Genomic DNA, 19,755 nt, shown 5'->3' on the forward strand with positions numbered 1-19,755 from the left:
TCCTCCAGCTCCGTTTTTCGTTCTCAAGGTTGCTTTGACTATTCGGGGTCTTTTGTATCTCCATACAAATTTTAAGATTTTTTGTTCTAGTTCTGTGAAAAATGCCAGTGGTAGATTGATAGGGATTGCATTGAATCTGTAGATTGCTTTGGGTAGTAGAGTCATTTTCACAATGTTGATTCTTCCAATCCAAGAATATGGTATATCTCTCCATCTATTTGCATCATCTTTAATTTCTTTCATCAGTGTCTTATAATTTTCTGCATACAGGTCTTTTGTCTCCTTAGGTAGGTTTATTCCTAGATAATTTATTCTTTTTGTTGCAGTGGTAAATAGGAGTGTTTTCTTGATTTCACTCTCAGATATTTCATCATTAGTGTATAGGAATGCAAGACATTTTTGTGCATTAATTTTGTATCCTGCTACTTTACCAAATTCATTGATTAGCTCTAGTAGTTTTCTGGTAGTGTCTTTAGGGTTCTCTATGTATAGTATTATGTCATCTGAAAACAGTGACAGCTTTACTTCTTCTTTTCTGATTTGGATTCCTTTTATTTCCTTTTCTTCTCTGATTGCTGTGTCTAAAACTTCCAAAACTATGTTGAATAGTAGTGGTGAGAGTGGGCAACCTTGTCTTGTTCCTGATCTTAGTGGAAATGCTTTCAGTTTTTCACCATTGAGGACGATGTTGGCTGTGGGTTTGTCATATATGGCCTTTATTATGTTGAGGAAAGTTCCCTCTATGCCTACTTTCTGGAGGGCTTTTATCATAAATGGGTGTTGAATTTTGTCGGAAGCTTTCTCTGCATCTATTGAGGTGACCATATGGTTTTTCTCCTTCAGTTTTTTAATGTGGTGTATCACATTGATTGATTTGCATATGTTGAAGAATCCTTGCATTCCTGGAATAAACCCCACTTAATAATGGTGTATGATCCTTTTAATGTGCTGTTGGATTCTGTTTGCTAGTATTTTGTTGAGGATTTTTGCATCTATATTCATCAGTGATATTGGCCTATAGTTTTCTTTCTTTGTGACATCCTTGTCTGGTTTTGGTATCAGGGTGATGGTGGCCTCGTAGAATGAGTTGGGGAGTGTTCCTCCCTCTGCTATATTTTGGAAGAGTTTGAGAAGGATAGGTGATAGCTCGTCTCTAAATGTTTGATAGAATTCACCTGTGAAGCCATCTGGTCCTGGGCTTTTGTTTGTTGGAAGATGTTTAATCACAGTTTCAATTTCAGTTCTTGTGATTGGTCTGTTCATATTTTCTATTTCTTCCTGATTCAGTCTTGGCAGGTTGTGTATTTCTAAGAATTTGTCCATTTCTTCCAGGTTGTCCATTTTATTGGCATAGAGTTCCTTGTAGTAGTCTCTTAGGATGCTTTGTATTTCTGTGGTGTCTGTTGTAACTTCTCCTTTTTCATTTCTAGTTTTATTGTTTTGAGTCCTCTCCGTCTTTTTCTTGATTAGTCTGGCTAATGGTTTATCAATTTTGTTTATCTTCTCAAAGAACCAGCTTTTAGTTTTATTGATCTTTGCTATTGTTTTCTTTGTTTCTATTTCATTTATTTCTGCTCTGATCTTTATGACTTCTTTCCTTCTGCTAACTTTGGGTTTTGTTTGTTCTTCTTTCTCTAGCTCCTTTAGGTGTAAGGTTAGACTGTTTACTTGAGATTTTTCTTGTTTCTTGAGGTAGGCTTTATAGCTATAAACTTCCCTCTTAGAACTGCTTTTGCTGCATCCCATAGGTTTTCAATTGTCGTGTTTTCATTGTCATTTGTCTCTAGGTATTTTTTGATTTCCTGTTTGATTTCTTCAGTGATCTCTTGGTTGTTTAGTAACGTATTGTTTAGCCTCCATGTGTTTGTGTTTTTTACGTTTTTTTCCCCTGTAATTCATTTCTCATCTCATAGTGTTTGGGTCAGAAAAGATGCTTGATATGATTTCAATTTTCCTAAATTTACTGAGGCTTGATTTGTGACCCAAGATATGATCTATCCTGGAGAATGTTCCATGCGCACTTGAGAAGAAAGTGTAATCTGCTGTTTTTGGATGAAATGTCCTATAAATATTAATTAAATCTGTCTGGTCTATTGTGTCATTTAAAGCTTCTGTTTCCTTATTTATTTTCATTTTGGATGATCTGTCCATTGGTTTAACTGGGGTGTTAAAGTCCCCACTACTATTGTGTTACTGTCAATTTCCTCTTTTATAGCTGTTAGCAGTTGCCTTATGTATTGAGGTGCTCCTATGTTGGGTGCATAAATATTTACAATTGTTATATCTTCTTCTTGGATTGATCCCTTGATCATTATGTAGTGTCCTTCCTTGTCTCTTGGAACATTCTCTATTTTAAAGTCTATTTTATGTGGTATGAGTATAGCTACTCCAGCTTTCTTTTGATTTCCATTTGCATGGAATATCTTTTTCCATCCCCTCACTTTCAGTCTGTATGTGTCCCTAGGTCTGAAGTGGGTCTCTTGTAAACAGCATATGTATGGTTCTTGTTTTTGTATCCATTCAGCAAGCCTGTGTCTTTTGGTTGGAGCATTTAATCCATTCACGTTTAAGGTAATTATCGATATGTATGTTCCTATGACCATTTTCTTAATTGTTTTGGGTTTGTTTTTGTAGGTCCTTTTTTTCTCTTGTGTTTCCCACTTAGAGAAGTTCCTTTAGCGTTTTTGTAGAGTTGGTTTGGTGGTGCTGAATTCTCTTAGCTTTTGCTTGCCTGTAAAGCTTTTGATTTCTCCATCGAATCTGAATGAGATCCTTGCTGGGTAGAGTAATCTTGGCTGTAGGTTCTTCCCTTTCATCACTGTAAGTATATCATGCCACTCCCTTCTGGCTTGTAGAGTTTCTGCTGAGAAATCAGCTGTTAACCTTATGGGAGTTCCCTTGTATGTTATTTTTCATTTTTCCCTTGCTGCTTTCAGTAATTTTTCTTTGTTTTAATTTTTGCTAATTTGATTACTATGTGTCTCGGCATGTTTCTCCTTGGGTTTATCCTGCCTGGGACTGTCTGCGCTTCCTGGACTTGGGTGGCTATTTCCTTTCCCATGTTAGGGAAGTTTTCGACTATAACCTCTTCAGATATTTTCTCGGGTCCTTTGTCTCTCTTCTCCTTCTGGGACACTTATAATGCGAATGTTGTTGGGTTTAATGTTGTCCCAGAGGTCACTTAGGCTGTCTTCATTTCTTTTCATTCTTTTTTCTTTATTCTGTTCTACAGCAGTGAATTCCACCATTCTGTCTTCCAGGTCACTTATCCGTTCTTCTGCCTCAGTTATTCTGTTATTGATTCCTTCTAGTGTAGTTTTCATTTCAGTTATTGTATTGTTCATCTCTGTTTGTTTGTTCTTTAATTCTTCTAGGTCTTTGTTAAACATTTCTTGCATCTTCTCAATGTTTGCCTCCATTCTTTTTCCAAGGTCCTGGATCATCTTCACTATCATTATTCTGAATTCTTTTTCTGGAAGGTTGCCTATCTCCACTTCATTTAGTTGTTTTTCTGGGGTTTTATCTTGTTCCTTCATCTGGTACATAGCCCTCTACCTTTTCATCTTGTCTGTCTTTCTGTGAATGTGGTTTTTGTTCCACAGGCTCCAGGATTGTAGTTCTTATTGCTTCTGCTCTCTGCCCTCTGGTGTATGAGGCTACCTAAGAGGCTTGTGTAAGTTTCCTGATGGGAGGGACTGGTGGTGGGTAGAGCTGACTGTTGCTCTGGTGGGCAGAGCTCAGTAAAACTTTAATCCGCTTGTCTGCTGATGGGTGGGGCTGGGTTCCCTACCTGTTGATTGTTTTGCCTGAGGCAACCCGACACTGGAGCCTACCTGGGCTCTTTGGTGGGGCTAATGACACTCTGGGAGGGCTCTCGCTAAGGAGTACTTCCCAGAACCTCCACTGCCAGCGTCCCCGTCCCCACGGTGAGCCACAGCTCCCCCCACCCCCCACTGCCTCTGCAGGAGACCCTGCAACAGTAGCAAGTAGGTCTGGTTCAGTTTCCCCTGGGGTCACTGCTCCTTCACCTGGGTCCCGATGCACACACTACTTTGTGTGTGCCCTCCAAGAGTGGAATCTCTGTTTCCCCCCGTCCTGTCGAAGTCCTGCAATCAATTCCCACAAGGCTTCAACGTCTGATTCTCTAGGAATTCCTCCTCCTGTTGCTGGACGCCCAGGTTGGGAAGCCTGACTTGGGGCTTGGAACCTTCACTCCAGTGGGTGGACTTCTGTGTTATAAGTGTTCTCCAGTCTGTGAGTCACCCACCCAGAAGTTATGGGATTTGATTTTACTGTGATTGTGCCCCTCCTACCATCTCATTGTGGCCTCTTCTTTGTCTTTGGATGTGGGGTATCTATTCTGGTGAGTTCCAGTGTCTTCCTGTCGATGATTGTCCAGCAGCTAGTTGTGATTCTGGCGTTCTCCCAAGAGGGAGTGAGAGCACGTCCTTCTACTCCGCCATCTTGGTTCCTCCCTCTTCCTCCTTTCACTTTCTTAATCATGTCTTTTGATGTACAGAAGTTTTATATTTTGATGATTCCCAATTTATCTATTTATTTCTTTCCTTATATTTTTTGTGTCTTGTAAGAATCCACTGCCAAATCCAAGGTCACGAAGATTTATTCCTATGTTTTCTTGTAAGATTTTTATAGTTATGGCTCTCACAGTTAGCTCTTAGATCCATTTTTAGTTGATTTTTGCATATGGTATGAAGTAGGGGTCCAACTTCATTCTTTTACATGTGGATCCAGTTATCCCAGAACCATTTATGGAAGAGACTATTATTTCACCATTGAATAGTCTTGGCAACCTTTTGAATATTATTCATACATGCATGGGTTTATTTCTGGACTTTCAAGTCTATTCCATTGATCTATGTATCTGTCCTTATGCCAGTACCACACTGTTTTGATTGCTATAACTTTTAATAAGTTGTGAAATCAGAAAGTATGAATCCTCCTACTTATTTCTTTTTCAACATTGTTTTGACTGTTCTGAATCCCTTGCAATTCCATATGAATTTTAGGATCAACTTATCCATTTCTGCAAAAACTTCTGTTTCTTTCTCATGTAAGTAAATTATATTTTTTGAAGGAACAAATGACAGTTTTATCTTTTCCCTTCTTATTTTTATACTTCCCATTTCCTTTTATTATATTGCTTTTAAGCATTACAGCCATAGTGGGTGTCTTGTCATGCTCGTAGTCTTAAATGGAACTCTTGTAAACTTTCTCCACAAGTTTAATATTTTCCATAGCTTTGGGAAATAAAATATTTATGAAGTTAAGAAACTTTATTCCTTGTTACTAAGAATTATTATATGATTTTATTAAATGCATTTTCTACATTTATGGACATAATTGTATAGTTTTTTGCCCTTAGTATTCTGATGTGATGAATTACATTAATAGATATTTTTGATGTTGAACCATCTTTTTAATCCTGTGATAAACCTTACCTAATCATGAATTTTTTTAAAAAGTCAAATTGGATTTGATTATCCAAAATTATATTTAATATTTTAAAATTAAATGGCTCTATATTTTCTTGTACTGTTCTCACCAGATTTTGGAATCAAGGTCACACTAACCTCATCAAATGAGCTGGTTTTCATTCTTTTTCTGTTTTTTGGAATAATTTGTCTAACATAGGAATTAATGGTTTTGAATATTTATTAAAACTCCCTTGTAACATTACCTGGGCCCAGGGCTTCTTCCAAGAGGATTTTTTAAACTCTCCTATCAGTTTCTGTGATACATTTCTTAAATCAAGATCTATTTCAAGGGCCCATCTGTAGCTGCCTATGGTATTTTTGCAGATTATATTTTGCAGATTTTGAGTTCAGTAAAAATATAAATAAAGTTACACTGATGAATATTCTTTACAATTTCAGGATATTATAGAGCAGCTACTAAAAATAATGCAAGAGGATTTCACCAGAATAAATCTGGTGATAAATGTAATTCACCATAGTAACAGAATAAAAGATGATGCTTCACTAGATTCAGAAAAACATTGGAAAACATTTAATACCTAATCATGTTAAAATTAGTGAACTTCAAATGGAAATGAATGTCCTCAATATGATAAAATCAGGCCATCTGCAAAAAGCCTACAGCTACACTTAATGCAAAGTGTTGAATACTTTCCCTTCAAGAGGGGGAACAAGGCAGGGATCCCCACTCTTACCATGCCTATTAAACATTGTACTGGAAGTACTAGCCATTATAATAAGGCAAGAAAGAGAAATAAAAGATATAGAGGATGAGAAGAAAGAAGAATAACTCTATTTGTCAGTGACATGACATGTACATAGAAAATTCTAAGAAATCTATACAGTTACTTGAACTAATAAGTGAATTTAGAAAGGTTGCAAAATACAAAATCAGTACATAAATATCAACTGTATTTTTATTTTATTTATTTTATTTTTATTTGTTTTATATTTATTATATACTAGTAATAGTCAACTGGAAATGGAATTTTTAAATTCTATTTACTTAGCAACCAAAATAAAATACTTAGAATAAGTTTTTAGAAATATATACAAGCCCACTGTATATCCAGTATAATGGTTAAAATTAAAAAGACTGACAATACCATAGGTTGGCAAGGATGTGGAGCAGTTTGAACTTCAAACTATATACTTCAAACTATAAAAATTGCTGACAAAAATTAATATTGGATTGAAAAACTCAAAACTCAAGTTTGCTCTAAATTGATCTATAGATTCAGTGCTGTCCCAATTAAAACGCCATCAGGCTTTTTTGGTAGATATTAACAAATGGGTTCCAAAATTTATGTGGAAATGCAAGCAAAGGATTATTATATCTAAAACAATATTGAAAAAGAACAAAGTTGAAAGATTTACACTACCTGATTTGAAGATTTGCTATAATGCTATGCTATATACTCATGCTGTACTATGTATAATCAAGACAATGTCATACTTTCATAAGGATAGATATATAGATCAGTAAAAAAGAATGCAGCACCTAGAAGTAACCTTACACCTGTGCAGTTACTTGATTTTCTTTTTTTTTTTTTTTTTTTTTTTACAAGAAGCTCTAAGGTAATAGCTTGGAATTTTGGTGATGTGGGTTTGGGAGAAAAGTGAAAAAAAATGAATTTCAGTCTATGGGTGTCGGTATTCATGGGAGTCATCTTAAGAAATGTGCACTTACTGAAAGAGAACTCCATACTAGGATTTCTTTTCCTTGAGGTATATGTTAATCAATCACCTGGATAAGTGGTAATCAGAATATTGCTTCTAAAATACTGTTTCTATAGAGCATGACTATCAGTTAGTTAACTGAAAACTCCTTTTTTTCCACACACACACACACACACACACACTGTATTTTATTTTTACAAGAGATAAACTGACACCAAGCATTGTAAATGGATGACCACAACAAAAGCAACAATGATTGCAATTACCAAACACGAAACACACTCATACCATGTCATAATATTGACATTCAGTCCAGTAATTCTCCACTGTAACGGCTCGTTTACTTTCCAGTGAAAATTGATTGGTATATTTTTTGCTTCTGAGTCCTTGTGGGATTTTTTTCTTCTTTTTATTCAAACAGAAAGTCACAAAAATTATAATCATCCTCATCAGTTCACTCAGTCCCATGTAATTAATTTTTTTTCATCTTGATCTTTTGTTAGCACTTTTATGAATTCATCAGTTTTCCATTAGAGTTCTGAAAATGCTTATTCATTCAGTTCAGCAGTATAGTTACCAAAAACCTGTACTTGTCAGAGTCTTTTCCATGAATTCCTTGAAGATGAAACCCTTTTATAGGAACATTTTTGCAAAAGCATCAGAGTACACCCAGAACTGTCTGTAAATGACAAAAGACTTAAAAATGACCATGGTTAAAGATTTGATGAAAGTTGATAATAATGCAATTGACAAGGAAATTTAGTTATTTCTGAGATATACATTTTAAAGTAATAACTAGAATTATGAATTATAACATTATACCAGAACATATAAGATTTTTAGAAATTTCATGTAATGTCTGAAACATTTATATTAACATATTTCCATACAAATAACCCAAAGAAAGTTTAGTATTAGTTGTTTTTTTGTTTGTTTGTTTTTTTGTACTGCAGGTTCTTATCAGTCATCAGTTGTATACACATCAGTGTATACATGTCACTTGATTTTCTAAAAAGCGTGAAATCGGGAGAAAGGAAAGTCATTTCTGCACATTGTGCTTGAACAACTAAATACCAACATGGGGAAAAAATAAATATGACACCTACTTCACACACCATATACAAACATCAATTCAAGATGCATCACAGACCTAAATGTAAATGCTAAAACTATGAAGCTTTTACAAGAAAACATGAGAATATCCTTGTGACTTGCATGTAGGCAAAGGTTTCTCAAAGACAGGACACAGAAACAATAATCATAAAAGAAAAAAAACTATAAATTCAAATTTATCTAAATGTAAAACTTCTATTAAACTTCACTGTTAAAGTGAAAAGCCACAGGCTGTCAGAAAATAGTCACAAAAATTCACAAAAACGCATCTATGTAGGGGATTAGTATCCATGAAATATAAAGGCTTCTACAACTGAAAAATGAGAAGGCAGACCAATGAAAAATGAGCCAAAGATTTGAATATTTTTCAAAAGAAGATATAAGAATGACCACAAGCACATAGAAAAGTGATCAACATCATGAGCTGAGAAGGAAATGTACGTTCAAACCACAATGAAATACCACTCACTGTATATCCAGTATAATGGTTAAAATTAAAAAGACTGACAATACCATAGGTTGGCAAGGATGTGGAGCAGTTTGAACTCTCATACATCATTGGTGGGAATAGAAAATGATAGAGCACTGGAGAAAACCTTTTGGGAGTTTTTTAATCAAACTAATCATATACTTTCCCTATAACATAGCAGTTACAGTCCTCTGTGTATACCCAAGAGAAGTGAAAGCATGTCCACAAAAAGGCTTATACAAGAATATTAATAGCAACTCTATTTGAAGGCCCCCAAACTGGAAATAGCCCAGCTGTCTGTGAGTAAGAAAATATATAAATGAACTGTGATGTATTCCTTATATGGAATACTGCTCAGCAATAAAAAGAAACATGAATAAATCTCAAACATGTTAAATGAAAGAAGCCTCACACAAAAGAGTTCATTACTGTATGACTCCATTTATCTGAGATCCTAGAAGAGTTACAACTAATCTGTGATGGAAATAAAAAATTAACACTGTTTGCCACGGGGTTCAAGAATGACTGGAAGGAGGTATGAGGGAACTTTCTGGAGTGAAGGTAACATTCTGTATATAAGTTGGGGCCACACAGGTTTATGCATTTTTGAGAATTTATCAGGTGATACACTTAAGATTTGTGCATTTCGTTGTAAGTTTTGCCTCAAAAAAGGAAAAAGGAGATCTGAACAAATATGGAACTCTAGTTAATGACAAGCCTACTGAAATATTTAGGGACAGTGTACTAATGTTTATGATTTACTTTGAAATGCATCAGAAAATGTAAATGAATTGAAGGATTGATAGCTGGATGAGATATGTGGTAAAGCAAGTCAGTGAACTGTTGATATATGGATGTTTGGTGCAATATTCTTTCAGCTTTCTCTGTGTTTGAAAATTTTCATGATAAAATGTTGAAAGTGTCTCAGGAGATGAAACCAGAGCATCTTTTTTCAGTAGAATGCATTGATTTTTTGGTTTATGAAGCAGAGGCTATATAACATAGTAGAGCTAGAACTGGTTCAAATCCAAGATCCTTGACTTACTAGCTGTAAAATCTTGGGCTCTTACTGAATGATCTGTGCCTCAGTTTCCTCTAAAGTAATCAAAATCACAGTCATACGATTATTAAGATGAGTGGATGGATGGATGGATGGTTGATACTTGGATTAGTTCTTACCACATATTAAGCTCCATATGTGTCAGTTACTGGCCAAGCATAATTGAAATACATTTAATTTAAGAAGCAAGTGTTTTCCTTGATTCTGCTTTAAATTTTCAAATTTCACCTTCTTTTAAAATATTTTATAGTTGAGATGAGATCAACAGCAGTTCTGGTAGAGGCATGATGAGGGAGGGGAGTAAGAGGAAAGTGGGGGAATGGACAGATGGAGAAATGAAAAGGACTGAGTTTTATGCATTTCAATAACCAGGTCACCATGTACTTGATTAGCCTTTTTTTTTAAGCTTTTTTTTTTTTTAAGTATGTTGCACATGGTTTTTTTTTTACACACTAAAAACCACTCAGTTTTATTAATTAACATATAATAAGTTCACACATACTGTAAATAAAGTACATGTTTTCTGTATGTTCTACGGGAAATAGATGCATTGCATAAAACCTGTATTAATGTCTATAGATTGACCTAGAAGCTGAGATGGTGAGCACTGTAGCTGGCATTGGAATTCAAGGTACAGATAAAGAAGGTGGAGCTAAAGGAGAAGAACAGCCCATTAGCTCTCCTTGGGATATAGTTTTTGGAAGGTCAGGTATGTAAACTTTTGATATTAAATATAAGTAAATTTTGCTAAGTAAAAGTTTTAAGATATTATGGGAACATTCATTTTTGACTAATTCTTTTACTAGTTATTTTATGCTTTTATACCAATGACTTGGGATTTGTTAATTGCATAAAAACAAAGCCAGCAGTAATATATAGAAGATAGAGTAAATATATCATTATATATTACATGTAACATTACATACATATTATATTTTATACACAAGATAGGGTATGTATTTCTCTAATGTTAAAGAATTTCATCTTAGTTGCAGCTTCCAATTAAGATAGTTCTGAATATTCTGAAATTGGACAGACTATAGTTTCAGAATTTCAAAAGATTATTCACACACTATACTGTTTAACAATGTCCTTTTTATTTACTGTCGTGTAAAAAATCAAGAAATGAGAGGGTTTTTTTAGATTATCAATAAAATTTTTATTTAATTATTATAGCTTCTTTTGAGTAGTTAAAAAAAACTTTACCTATATACAATGGAATATTACTCAGCCATAAAAAAGAACGAAATCTTGCCGTTTGTAACAACACGAATGGACCTAGAGGGTGAGAAAGACAAATACTGTATAATTTCACTTATATGTGGAATCTAAAAACAAATGAGCAAACATAACAAAACAGAAAGAGAGTCATAGATACAACAAACAAGGAAGGGGATGGTGGGGATGAGTGAAATAGGTGAGGAAAATTGAGGCACAAATTTCCAGTTACAAAAGAAATGAGTCACAGGAATGCAGTGTACAACATGAGGAATATAGTCAATAATAATATCATATCTTTGGTAACTAGACTTACGGTGATCATTCTGCAATGTAGAGAAATATCAAATCACTATGTTGTGTACCAGGAGCTATCATAGAGTTGTAGTCGATTATACTTCAAAAAACAAACAAACGTGTAGAGAAAGAGATCAGATTTGTGGTCACCAGAGGCAGAGGTGGGGGATTTGGATGAAGGTGGTCAAAAAGTACAAAATTCCAGTTATAAGATACATAAGAAGTAGGGCTATAATGTACAACATGATTAATATAACTAACAGTGCTGTATGTGTGTATGAAAGTTGTTAAGATGAGTAAATCCTAAGAGTTCTCATCATAAGGAAAAAAATTTTTTCTTTTCTTTTTTAATCTATATGAGGTGATGGATATTCACTAAACTTAATGTAATTATTTCATGATGTATGTAAGTCAGATCATTATGTTGTACATCTTAAACTTATACAGTGCTATATATGTCAATTATATAAATAAAACTGGAAGAAAAAGTTAAGATTAAAAAATAAAACTTAATTTAAAAAGTAAAAACTTTATCCTACTGAATTACTTAGAAAATTGAAAATGAGATTTGCCTTATTTTTACAATCTTTGTTACCTATATATTACTTGACTAAAAGATAATCCAGGAGCGCTAGTACTCTTATTTTTCACTGGCCCTCAGTGTGGCTGACATGGTTATCCTACATGTTTAAAACCAGAGTAATGAAGAAAGAAATTTAGTAGAATATATTGAAAATGGAACTTGGAGCTAAATGGTTTGTATGATTTTCATATATTTATAGAGTGACTTAAGCACCATCTTAGTTGGATGATTTTACATTTGAGATAATTTTTTTATGATGCCGATTTGGTTATAATTCAAAGACCTTAATTTTTTCATTGTGATTAACTTTTTATAAAGCTTTTAATATTTATAAAGTAACTGAATGAACTTCTGGTACTACCTGCACTTAATATATGTAACTTAGGTATTTTGTGTAAGTCATTTTCGAAAATTCCATTTTGGGAATTTGGTGCCCTAATAATGACGAGTTGTTTTAGTGGCTCAGAGTGGGGAGGGGTTGAGAAGGTAGAGGGAGCAGTGTGTCTCAAGAGCAGTCAATAAGGGGATATATTATATGTAGAGATTTTAAAAACAATAAGAAAACCAACTACACCTCGATCTTCTTTTTATCACCATGCACCAGCACTTCTAAATAATTTCAGGGTTGAAAATACTCATCCCCATCAGGACTTAACCGGACTTGCCTCTCTGCTTTTGGTACACACCTGAGCTGTTTGAACATAATCTTATAGATGGAAAAACAGTCTGAAATATATCTGTTAGTAAAATAGTCAAAGTGGATGAGAACTGTTATTTTGGTATGTTATTACCTTCCCTCAAGGGAAAAAAAAATTCTCTTAATATGTAAGGCCCCAGTGATTTACAGTTAATAGTCCATATAGCAATTCAGTTATTGATTTTTATATTTTACATCTTACAGCCTGTATTTACTGTCTGTCAGTAATTGCCACAGTAAAGCTTCATAAGAAATCATCCCCAAACTCATATAAACCTGAACCTTTATTTCTCACTTACATACAGGGTTGGGGTTCAGTTGATCAAGGCTGAGCCTGGGCTTGGTTCCAGACTGTTTTTTGGGTCCAGATCTCCATTTCTTTCTCCTTTTTCTTGAGCCAGTAGCTGACTGAGGTATATTCTTTTGGCAAAAGGCAGGAGCACAGGAGAGTAAGCCCAGTTACACACATTTAAAGCCTTTGCTCATGTCGTATCTGCTTACCTACTGTCATTAAAGCAAGTCACATAACTAAGGTCAAAGTTATGGGGCAGGGATATGCACTTTGCCTACAGTGAGGCAATGGCAAGGGTGTGCTTGTATTATTACCACAGAGGAATAAAGACTTGAGACCAGTAATTCAGTCTGTTACATATTTCAGAATTTACATTGCTTAAAAACAGGGTGTACTTTACCGGATGCTTTACTAAGTTGGATTTATTTAATAATGTACTCACATATTTTTATAGGCTAAAAAATTTTCAGTCGTACTTTATGGCATGGAATTTCTGGTTGTTTATCTCATATTGAGAGTGTACCCAAATTGCTTTCCAAGAAAAATATTGGCTCTGTTGACAAGTACTCCCTCAGCTTCCAACTGGAGTGATGTGCTGAGGCTTGTGTCTTTATTAAGCTCAGCTTTTAGAAAAGGAAGTGAATCCTGCCTTAGCTCAATAGATCATTAAAAGCATATGGTTCCACATTTAACTTACAGTTTAAATTAGCTTCACTCCAGGTACTTGGCAAGAGGAGTAATCTTGAATGCACTTAAATAAGCTCAACACCTTTCAAAATGCTAAGAGAAAATGGTTTTCAAGTACTGTATGAAGGACCTATAATCACAGTGACTACAAGAGTTTTTAACCTTGAGTTATATACTCAAGGCATTCATGGTTAGATTTTGTGAAGTACTTAAATTTCCCAGAAATTCTATTTAAGGTTTGGGGGAGTTGGTCAGATTCTCATCAGTTTCGAAGTGGTGTGTTACCCCAAAACATTTTAAGAGCCACTGCTTTAAATCACTCTGAAGTCTAATCCTGGATTAATGCATTATTGTCAGAGTATGGGGAAATTGGATCATAGAATAATTGCTCTCCTTACAATTGTTTTTACTTAACTGTATTTTGACATCATGTCATTCATTTAAAAATATATTAACACATCAACATATCTTACATTCATTTATATATGTATATGTTTCATGTTATATATTTCATCAAAACACAGTCCTGTGGGACTTCTGAACTGTTTTTACTATAAGGGTTTGCTGCTAATTTCAGTTATTATCTTATAAATAACCTCTCTGATTATCTACTAGAGAATTTTTCTGTGTTATAGATAATTATGTTTTTTTTTAAGTATCAAGTTTGTTTTTAAGCTCCTGGATAATTTGAATATCATAACTGATTGTGTTTGCTTTGTTATATTGATTCCTAGGAAACTTAGAGACAGATTTGTCTCTAGCAAAGTGTAACGGAAACATGACATTCATTTTTTTTTTTTAACATCTTTATTGGGGTATAATTGCTTTACAATGGTGTGTTAGTTTCTGCTTTATAACAAAGTGAATCAGTTATACATATACATATGTTCCCATATCTCTTCCCTCTTGCGTCTCCCTCCCTCCCACCCTCCCTATCCCACCCCTCCAGGCGGTCACAAAGCACCGAGCTGATATCCCTGTGCTATGCGTCTGCTTCCCACTAGCTAGCTACCTTACATTTGGTAGTGTATATATGTCCATGCCTCTCCCTCGCTTTGTCACAGCTCACCCTTCCCCCTCCCCATATCCTCAAGTCTGTTCTCCAATAGGTCTGTGTCTTTATTCCTGTCTTACCCCTAGGTGGTTCATGACATTCTTTTTTTCTTAAATTCCATACATATGTGTTAGCATACGGTATTTGTCTATCTCTTTCTGACTTATTTCACTCTGTATGACAGACTCTAGGCCTATCCACCTCATTACAAGCTCAATTTCGTTTCTTTTTATGGCTGGGTAATATTCCATTGTATATATGTGCCACATCTTCTTTATCCATTCATCCGATGATGGGCACTTAGGTTGTTTCCATCTCTGGGCTGACATTCATTTTTTAATATTACTTGGCTGCATCTTTCTTTTCTACTCTATTTACCTATTGCTTCAATTTTCTTATTTTAAATTTATTTATCTTACTAGGGTTTATTTCCTTGTAAACTACCTGAATACTTTGTGAAATAAAAGTAGAAGTAAATAATCCAGTAGAATAATTTATTTTTATTTATTTATTTTTTGCTGTACTCAGCCCTCTCACTGCTGTGGCCTCTCCCGCTATGGAGCACAGGCTTCAGACGCGCAGGCTCAGCGGCCATGGCTCACGGGCCCAGCCGCTCCGTGGCATGTGGGATCCTCCTGGACTGGGGCACGAACCCCTGTCCCCTGCATCAGCAGGCAGACTCTCAACCACTGCGCCACCAGGGAAGCCCTGTAGAATGTACATTTTTAACTAGTCTTTTGATGTTTAAGTGTGTCTTTTCTGACAGTCTTATACCAATCACAATGTATTGTTTTGGTTTCCTTAAACAGTGATGAGTTTTTAAAACACCTGCAAAGAAAACAGGGCTGAAAAATTTAAAACCTATTCTTTTCAATTGTCTTTCCACATCTTATTCACTAACAATTTGACTTTGCTACTTGCCTTTATTGTCTTTCCAAAGTATTAACTTTGTTTTCAGAGGAAAAACTTCCTTCCAATTCATTCATATTGAATTGGTTTGAATATATTTAAATTATGTAATTGTACAACTGGTTGGTTTAAGCAGATGTGGGATTAAATGCAACTTGAAGGGGACTGTGGTTAAGAAAAATTGTTCTTGTAAGCACTTAAATTCTTTAATACTTTAAGAATTATATAGAATATTTCTGAAATTCTACCATAGTTAGGAATATGAGAAAGGATGGAATTATCAGAAGGAAAACATGAAAAATAGATAAGGTATTGTGGTATCTTCATATATTAAGCTGTTCTGCAGTGCAAACAATGGACCACAGCTACACCTGACAACATGGAGAAGTATCAGGAAATCTGTTGAGTGGAGAAAGCACCTTTTATAGAATGTTCAATAGCAAGCAAGATTAACTATACATTGAGAGATCCATTCAGACATGGTAAAATTTTAAAATCAAAGAAGATAATGAAAAACACATTTTTAGACTGGTAGTTCCTTCTGGGAAGAGGAGGGGAGGATATGCTAACAGAGGGATGCAGGAAGTTTTCAAATAATCTTCCCTTTTCTTGAGCTGGTGTTGTGCACATGGATGTTTAGTTATTATTTAAACTTCATGTAGAACAGTTATCCATTCATATGCATATTTAAGTAAAAATTAAACCTTAAAAGGAAAGAAAATAGATCAGATAAAGAGTGAAAAATAACAAAGACAATATACAGTTGAATATATACCCCACCAAAAGACTCAGATAATGAACAGCATACTTCAAAAAGAGATTAGGGAAAGGGACTTCAAATACCTCTGATTATTTTAAATATATATGTAATATGTAAATGTGTGTGTGTTTGTATTTTAAATAGTACCTGAATATTTAACGTAATTATGCCATTACAGTGATAAAAGCATGGAAATAATTCACATAAATTGATTTTTACAAAAAATCACTTTATAAAAGTTATTTTCATCTTTGTCCATTTTTGATTATCACTCTAAATATGGTCAAAACTTTATAATGCACTAAAAATAATTAAAAAGAACTCCAATAAATTCATTTTTTCACCAGAAACATTGCCATGTTTCTAAAATGCATACCAAGTCTGTGCTGTCTCCACTCATGCCCGACAATAACCCGAGAATTTCTTTTATCGTAAAGGTCAGAACCCCTGCTAGTCTCTAAGTACTTCAGACTTCACCTGATTTTAAATCATTTACAGAAAGGATAGTGTGCCCAAATGCCATTAACCTTCCTTGGCCCTTTAATCAGCATTTCCCTAGATAGAAATTTAGTTGTACTTATTTGACCTTTAATGATTGAAATCCAGCTATTTAGTGTGCTAGTCTGGTAATCTACAGCTTAGATAATATGTTTCTCTGACTTCCATTAATATGCTCTAAATAAAATACATTTATCCTCTTATCAGATGATACAAAATTTTTTTGAGGAATAAATTTTATATAATGTGACTAGTGTGTTTTTATTTTAACAAAATAAAAACAGTAGTAGTATTTGTATATCTGAATAACTATTATCACACTGACTTGGTGTTTATAAGGGTTTTTTTTCAGTTCGAATGATGAGGTAATAATTTACAGAAAGTAACATTTACCCTTAATAGGTGTAAGTTCTATTATGAAGAATCTTTATAACCATTGCTACAATCAAGATATAGAATATTTCCATCACCCCAAAATTTCTCTTATGACTCTGTTCAGTCTCCCTCCCTCGCCCTCTACCACCCACTCTACCCACTCCACCCACTGGCAACAATGATTTCTTGTTCCTCAGTATAGTTTTGTATGTCTGGTTTCTTTCAGTTACCATAATCTTCTGCGATTCATCCATGTTCTTACATGTATCAGTAGTTCTTTTTTATTGCTGAGTAGTATTCCGTTGTACAGCTGAACCACAATTTGTTTATTAACTCACCAGTTGGTAAGCATTTCAGCTGTCTCTGGTTTATGGCAATTATGATTAAAGCCTCTATAAACGTTTGTGTACAGGTTTTTATGTGGACATATATTTTCTCTTGGGCAAATGCTTAGGAATGAAATTGCTAGATCATATGATAAGTGTATGTGTAATTTTATAAGAAACTGCCAGACTGTTTCCCAACGTTGCTGATTTCTTAAAAATCCCGTGTCTGGCTGGAATAATTTTGCTTTTGCGTGTAGAACTAACTTTAACATTTCTTGCAGCACATGTCTGCTAACAGTGATTTCTCTTAGCCCTTTCTTTGGAGGGGGAGGGTCTGAAAAAGTAATTAGCATTCATTTTTGAAAGCTATTTTTACTCCATAAATAAGTCTGGATCGGCTTTTTTTTTTGTTGATATTTTAAAGATGTCATTCCACTGTGTTATAGCTTACATAGTATAAACAAGAAGTCTGATTTAATTCTTTTCCTAGTTCCTTAGTATAAAAATGTGTTTTTTCCTCTGGCTGCCTTCAAGATTTTCTCTTTGGTTTTCAGCAGTTTGATTGATATGTCGAGGAGTTACCTGCTTAGGATTCTTGATGTCCTTCGTTATTTGGAAAAATTCTCAACCATTATCTTCTCAAATAGTTTTTCTGCTCCTTTCTCTTCTTGCTGGGATTTCAGTTACTCGTATGTTAGATTCTAATATTATATTCAACAACTTTTACATATTATGGTTTGGGGTTTTTTTAATGTCACCCTTTTCTCTTTGTGTTTCAGCGTGCATAGTTTCTGTTGATTTATCTTTAGGGTCATCCATTGTTTCCTCAGCTGTGTCTAGTCAACAGATGAGCTTGTTGAAGGAATTTTTCATTTCTGATATTATTCTTTTTCTAACAGTATTTCCATTTTAATATTTCTTAGAGATTTCATCTATCTTCTCAAATTCCCCATCTATTTAGGTATGTTTGCCATCTTTTTCTCTAGATTCTTTACCATAGTAAGCGTAGTGATTTCAAAGTCTATGTCATAGATCTAAATTTCAGGTCAGCTCTGAGTCTGTTTCTGTTGATCGCTTTGTCTCTTGAAAATGTTTTTTTGTTCGTTTTTTTATTTTGTTTTGCTTACATTTAAGTGCGTCTTCTCATTTTTTGTTAAATTCCAGTCATGCGTGGAACTATAGAGGCTGAGATCAATAGTATTTGTCATTATTATGGGAGGTCGAGTCAGTTTAGTCAGAAGCTGGCCTGGATCTGGATTTTATTATTGCTGTGAGTTCTGTCAAATCACCATAGCTTTCACAGTCCTCTAGCAGTGTGCTGTTGCCTAAGCCTGGGGGGCTAGATGCTAGAGACTTTTTCTTAGTGTTAGTACTCCACCGTCAGCTTTCAGTCAGCCAGCACAGATCCCCAAGGGATAGACTGCTGCTGTCTTTCTGTACTAGATTGCATTGGGGCTGAGGGAGAGTTCTCTGTTGTTCTGGTGAGCCTCAGTCTTAGGGAGGCACTGTGTGCCTGGGCCTCCATGAAACAAGGTGGAGAGCTTAGAGCTTTTTCAGTGATTCTGTTCCTTCTCTCTCTGGCAGCTTAACTCTGTCTTATATTTGTGAGTGGTTTTGAAGCATTTCCTGCTTCTCTCCCAGCAGTGGGAAATCTCTACTTGTTGTCTGGGGTCTTTGGCCAAAGACATTTCCTTGCCCCTCCGCCAGAGGTAGAGAGTTTTTTTTTTTCCTCTCCTCCTCCTCCAGTTATAATTAGTCTTTTCCTGTGCCCTGGCAGTGACAGACTTTGTTGCTTTTTCCTAGTGGATTAAGGCTTTGCTTTACAGGGGAAGATTTAGAAGCTGCACAGAAAAAACCATTTACACTAATGGATGATTTCACAGATGCCATTAAGAGGGTTCTAGTCAGTGGGATCTATTTTGATCATAGTTGCTTAAAATAACACAGAATTTGTAAAAGCTGGACTGCAGGTAATTTTTATATTCATATTTCATTTGCTGATTTTGTTCCTGTTTTCTGAAACTATTTCACTAATCCTTCTTGATAATTGATAATTATGAGGCATTTTGCCTTTAAAAATACTTAACTCCCAAAACCTTTTTAGCTATTGGCATTGTCCTTTTTTTAATATTAATTTGTGACTGCTGTAAGTCAGTGATTCTAAGGACACTCTTTTTTTTATATATATATATATAAATTTATTTAATTTATTTATTTTTGGGTCCTCGTTGCTGCACGCAGG

General features: G+C 34.7%; 1 protein-coding gene across 1 annotated transcript in view; it reads left to right on the plus strand.

Moving 5' to 3' along the window:
• Positions 1–19,755, plus strand: part of NHLRC2 (NHL repeat containing 2) — a 60,566-nt gene that overhangs the window by 23,541 nt on the left and 17,270 nt on the right. Inside the window, exon 5 of the mRNA XM_082673159.1 lies at positions 10,397–10,526. Within this exon, the coding sequence (XP_082529285.1) occupies positions 10,397–10,526 (130 nt within the window). The remainder of the gene's footprint in view (positions 1–10,396; positions 10,527–19,755) is intronic.

Source organism: Grampus griseus (assembly GCF_964374135.1).
Source record: "Grampus griseus genome assembly, chromosome: 16".
NCBI lineage: Eukaryota > Metazoa > Chordata > Mammalia > Artiodactyla > Delphinidae > Grampus > Grampus griseus.